The 6,000-nt window shown below is 32.1% G+C and overlaps 1 protein-coding gene across 1 annotated transcript; it reads left to right on the top strand.

The window, feature by feature from the left end:
- The first annotated feature begins 4,649 nt into the window (after positions 1 to 4,649).
- On the top strand, positions 4,650 to 5,541 carry LOC127806905 (pathogenesis-related protein PR-1-like). Its single transcript, XM_052344479.1, has one exon. It carries the CDS (start codon positions 4,691 to 4,693, stop codon positions 5,210 to 5,212), a length of 522 nt encoding a protein of 173 aa, XP_052200439.1. The 5' UTR covers positions 4,650 to 4,690; the 3' UTR covers positions 5,213 to 5,541.
- The last annotated feature ends 459 nt before the right edge of the window (positions 5,542 to 6,000 follow it).

Genomic DNA, 6,000 nt, shown 5'->3' on the forward strand with positions numbered 1-6,000 from the left:
AAGCTATTATTCTCTCAATTTTGTCTCTCATTTAATATTTCAATTTCAATTTCTTCAATTTTCTCATTTTGTTATTTATCAATTTATTCAATTATATTGTTAATTATTTATTACTTGTTACTATATTATTTTATCATTATTATATTTTTTTATTATCATATTTTTTTCAAAAAAATGGCAAGTGAAGGTAGAAATGTTGAAAATGTTGAGTTTGAAGCTCAAAATTTTCAAACACAAGAGAGTGAAACTCAACAAAAGGGAGGTGGAAAAATTTCTACTTCTGATATTTTTAATATTCATTTCAAGAAAACACCAAAAGGAGATGGTAAATTTGATGTATCTTGTAATTATTGTAATCAGGTATACAAATTCAAGCAAGGAGGTGGATATGGTACTTTCGCTCGACATTTGCAAACAAAGCACCCGCTCAAGGTTGGATTGAGCCGCGATCAAACACAAATATCCGGGTTTGCTACCTCTTCAAACTCTCCTCAATTATTTCATTATAATGAAGCTAATTGTAGGTCTGGTTTAGCTGAAATGGTAGCAATTGATCATTTATCTTTTAGTTTTGGTGAAAAATTAGGTTTTACTCGATTTTGTCAAAACTTTGTTAATCCTAGTTTTAAATCAATTCCTAGAAATACTTAGAAAAGGAATTTGTTAAAATTGTTTAAAAACTCAAAAATTGAATTGATAACATATTTTCAAAATAATAATATTAATGTTTCTATTTGTAGTGATATTTGGAGTGATCATTGGCAAACTCATTCATATATGGGTATTACTTGTCATTGGGTTGATGAAAATTATGTTTTACAAAAAAGAATTCTTGCGTATCGATGTTTTGATGAAAGTCATAATGCTGAAAATATTTGTAGATTAATTCAACAAATTTTACAAGAATATAGATTAGTTAATAGAATTTTTTCAATTTCTTTTGATAATGCATCGGCTAATACTGCTTCTATTAATGAATTGAAAAGAATTTGCCAACCAAATTTTGGTGGAAGATTTTTTCATGTTAGATGTGCATGCCATGTTTTAAATTTATGTGTTCAAGATGGTATTAAGTCACTTAATTCTTATTTAGATCCAATTAGAAATGTTATTTCTTATATTTGGGTACACCCTCGAACTGCAAAAGCATGGGCACATTTTTGCATCTCCAATGGTCAAACCCCAAAACGTTTTTCAAAAGATGTCCCTACTCGTTGGAACTCAACTTTTAAATTACTTAATCAATCTTTTGAATATAAAGATTTATTGTGTTCTTTTGCAGCAAATTATATTCCACAATATCCTATTTTTCCAACTATGTGGAATGTTTGTAGTTCAATTTTGAATATTTTACGAATTTTTAATGATGCTACTCATACACTTAGTAGTGTTTATAAACCAACTTCACATCAATTTTTAATAGAAGCAATGAATATGGCCGGTGTATTAATGGGAAGGAATTAATGTTGAAGAAATTTGTCATGCTGTTTTAGAAATGAGAGAAAAATGGTTACGTTATTATCAATTTATTCCTAAAATTTCTCTTGTTACTATGGTATTTGATCCTAGGTGTAAATTTGATGGTTTAATTGAGTGTTTGTCTAACTATTATTCGTTGTTAGGATTAGAAAATAATGAAGAAATTGATGTGAATATTATAATTTCTAAGGTTAGAACTTTATGCAATCAATTATATGAAGCATATGTTATTGCTCCTAGTAGTGAAGAATCATTTCCATCCATGGCTTCGCATTCCTCTTCCTCCCAACCAATGAAATGGGGTCATAAATTTTTAGATCAAAGGAGGAAAAAACCTAGATCGAGCTCACATTCGGAGCTCGAAACTTATCTAACCACAGTTTTTGAGTTTGGTGATGATACAGGTTTAAATTTTGAAATTTTGGAGTGGTAGAAAAGGCACAAGGAGACATTTCCAACTCTTGCAATTATTGCAAGTCAACTTCTTGCAGTTCCAGCTTCAACTGTAGCCGTTGAACAAACATTCAGTAGTGGAGGCAACATTTTGGACGAAAGAAGATCAAGATTGGCTCCAGAATCATTGGAAGCTCAAGTTTGCCTCGATGATTGGGAAAGAGCTAACATGCGACGTCAAGAAGAACTTATCCATTCATCATCATCTGACGAATGGGTTAATGATGGTTCAACAACGGCGACTTCCGACTCCAATAAAGATGCGTAGGATCCAACTCATCCAAGTCCATATTTTATTTTTTTTCACATTTGTAAAAATTAATTTCTTGTATTACATTTTTGTTGTAATTATTTTTTAATGAAATTAAGTCTAATTCTATTTTTTATTTTTTATTTTTCACATTTGTAAAAATTAATTACTTGTATTACATACTTGTTTAGTTGTTTTAATTATTTTTAATGAAATTATTACTTATATTTCTTCAATTTTTAGTAGTGTTTTTTTATTAAAAATATGGTTGAGAATATTTATATTTACAATTACATTTAACAATTAAAAATCGAAACTAAACCGAACTGAACAACGGAACAAGGACCAAAATTGAATACAACAATATTTAAAAAAAATTAAAAAAATTCGGTTTGAACCGGAACCGGAACCGTTGACCGAACCAGCTCAAACCGTTGACCGAACCGGTCCAAACCGTTGACCGAACCGGCACGAACCGGAACCGGAACCGAACCGTCCCAAACCGCCCTTGGGCGGTTCGGTTCAAGTTCAAAGATTTCTTGAACCGGAACCGGCAGTTCATGAACCGTGGCCATGTCTAGATGCAACCATGGTGCAACATGAGGACATCCATCACTAACATTTTGTGGCGATTTTTAATTATATTTTAAAATATATTATAGATTGTTAATATATGTTTGTCAAATCAAATTTATATATATATATATATGGTGGAGGGAGAGGAGAGAATTATTGGTGTAGTAGTCAATTTGTGATGGTTTGGTATGACATCGATAATCTTTGTTATTTCTAAAATATGAAGACTATTTTTTACAATTAAATCAAACTTTAGGGATGATTATTATAATCTACTCGATTTTTATTAAGTTTTTTAAATCTTTAATTTAAACCAGTTAAATTAAGATGTTATCTTTTATGCAATGTAAAGACTAAACTTTATTAAAACTAATCTAATGATTAAAACCTTAAAGCTAATTGGTACTCTTTGTGTACCATAGAAGCATCCAAAAGGTTTGCATTTCAATAGTTTGTAATTTTGATAACACAATATTATTAGAATAATGTGAAATCAAAATTTCTATAACTTAGATTTTATTTAATAGAATTTTCTTTATTAATGTATAAAAATAAACAAATCACATCAGCATACGCAAAACCTATATATATATATTAGCATAGAAATAATGAAGATAAAAAGAAAATGAGAGGTAGATCGAGTAGTTAATTAATTAGGTGCCACTGATTTAGGCGGGACACAAGGCCAGGCCCCCGCGGATTTCGGTTCCCTCTTGACTTTGTGACAAATTTTATATCATAAATATTCCCACCAACCATACGGAATCATTGTTGGCATGAACAATGGTAATTAATGAATCAGTCTAATTACTATTAGTTAGTTTCCAGAATTTTTGTAAAAAATTAGCAAAATTATGCCGTAAACTTGTAATATCGTTTTTTGCAATTATCTGATGGTTTTGTGAATTTTTTTCCTTTTACTGTCATATATAGTCATTAATTAATTAATCTCGTGATGATATTGTCAAAAAGTTTACCTTGTTGTTAATTTTATTGAATCGAACAAACTAAATGAAGATTTGTATAACTCAAGCTTGATATAAATTAAATTTTTTAGGTTATTCAAGTGAAATTTGCAAATTGGTTGATGCATGCAACCTGATCATAATGTCTAATGATATTCAAATAAGTTAATATAAACTAACTTGAGCTAAACAACTGGTGAGCTATATATATTCATTAATTAGCTCAACTTATTTAAGTTAATTCAGTCTAAATATAATAAAAAAAATCTTATTATAACACACTAAAATTAATTATTTGAGAGAAATGCATCCATCAAATCATCAAATGTAACAGTTTAAATTAATAAATTCATCATAATCAATTATATTCAAATTTAATGTACTATAAGCTATTCATTAGTAAAAAAAAAAAAAAAGTAAATTCTATTGACAAAAAAAAAAAAAAAGGTATACTGTAATTCATAAAAATCCAAAATAAAACAACCTTAAATTTGCCACAAATTAAGAGAATATTTTGATATTGCAGGAAGCTGGACATAGACATGATCATGTCTAATTCAAAACTCATGTTCGTCTTCATTATTATAAAAGTTTTGCAGGATGACTCAACGGGGATCTAGAGAATTAAGCTAATTAGCCCTACATAGAAAACCTTAAATATATATGTCGCTTACAAACACATTGATGAGCACGTCTATATATGTCATTAATCCAAGTGAAGAAAACATTGTCAAATGTAGCTTCGACTTTATACCCTTTGGTCCCCACAAAACAAATATGGCAATCATTATCGAACATGGGTGCCACCCTCCAGTTTGAAAACTTTAGAAACCCATAAAGATAATTTAACAAATAAATTCAACTACTCCTGAAGTGTTGCTTTATATATATATGTTTCGGATTAACTTCCCTTGCACCATGGTCCTATACTTCCCGAACGAAACTCCGGCGGCGGCAAAATCTCCGAATGACTCCCAGCTACGGCCGCACGGCGGCGGCCTTCCTTCTCCTCCTCCTCCTTGGCTCCGGCTCCGGAGCCGGCGCCGCCTTCCCGAGACAAAGCACCTTCCTCAACTATGTGAACCAATTTTTGGGTCCCCAAAACGCAGCCCGCTCCGCTCTGCGAATGAGACCACTGCTGTGGGACGCCAAGCTGGCTCGCTACGCGGAATGGTATGCTAACCAGCGGCGTGTCGACTGTGCGTTGAAGCATTCGAATGGACCGTACGGGGAGAACATTTTCTGGGGCAGCGGTGACGGGTGGACGCCGGCTCAGGCCGCGGCGGCGTGGGTGGCGGAGTGGCGGTGGTACAACTACTGGTCCAACTCGTGTTCTGGCGGGAGGGACTGCGGACACTATACGCAGATTGTGTGGAGCACGACGAGGCGGATCGGGTGCGCAAGAGTGAAGTGTTTTGGCGGGAGGGGAGTGTTCATGACTTGCAACTATGATCCTCCTGGAAACTATATCGGAGAGAGGCCCTACTGATCGGCGATTTCATCGGATCATCTGTTTTCGGACCGAATTTATTTTACATTGGAATGACATATATATATATATATAAGGTTTTCAGCATTGAAGAGGGGAATTTTGGTAGTTGGGCGGTTCATAAATGTTAATGGTACTGACAATATTGTCATTATTATCTACTTACACAAAGCCTGTGTGCTCAATTTGTTGTTTCTACCTGAACTTGGAATTGTCAAAAAAAAAAAGAAGAAGAAGAAGAAGAAGAGAAGGATGTGTGGCCTGCCAAATGGCTGGTACTTCTATTATAATAATAAAAACAAGATGACTTTTGTTTGTGTTTTTTTCTCTTTTTCTATGAACTTTTCTGTGTCTGTTATGTGTGTGTATATATAATTGCCTAATTAGAAAGAAATATAATTAGATTTCTTTCACATGTTTTGTTTAATGATGTACCTTTCCAGCTCATTGACAGAAAAGTTGGAGATAAAGAAGCTCTACAGGTCACCCAGATAGAAAGGCATTTTAGGCAGCGTCTTGTGTTAAATTTATTATATAAAACATATACTAAAATGTAACATTAAAGAGACTTGGAAAACAAATTGTAAAATTTACTAATAAGATTTTTATAGTGAGAAATTTTTATAGTTAGAAAGAATGTGAATATAAGGTTTAATTTGTTAATTTGTTTGGATGTTCCTACATTTTGGTGTTTGGCTCAAAAAATAAATAAAGAAAAATATTTTTATAATGAAAAAATTTTACACATAAAATAACTTACTAATTCAAAATTCAAATTTCATTTTTCA

Source organism: Diospyros lotus, chromosome 7 (genome assembly GCF_014633365.1).
Source record: "Diospyros lotus cultivar Yz01 chromosome 7, ASM1463336v1, whole genome shotgun sequence".
Taxonomy (NCBI): Eukaryota; Viridiplantae; Streptophyta; class Magnoliopsida; order Ericales; family Ebenaceae; genus Diospyros; species Diospyros lotus.

Bases quoted from the DNA above. Each gene is read 5' to 3' on its own strand.
- LOC127806905 (XM_052344479.1), top strand. From the start codon at position 4,691: ATGACTCCCAGCTACGGCCGCACGGCGGCGGCCTTCCTTCTCCTCCTC.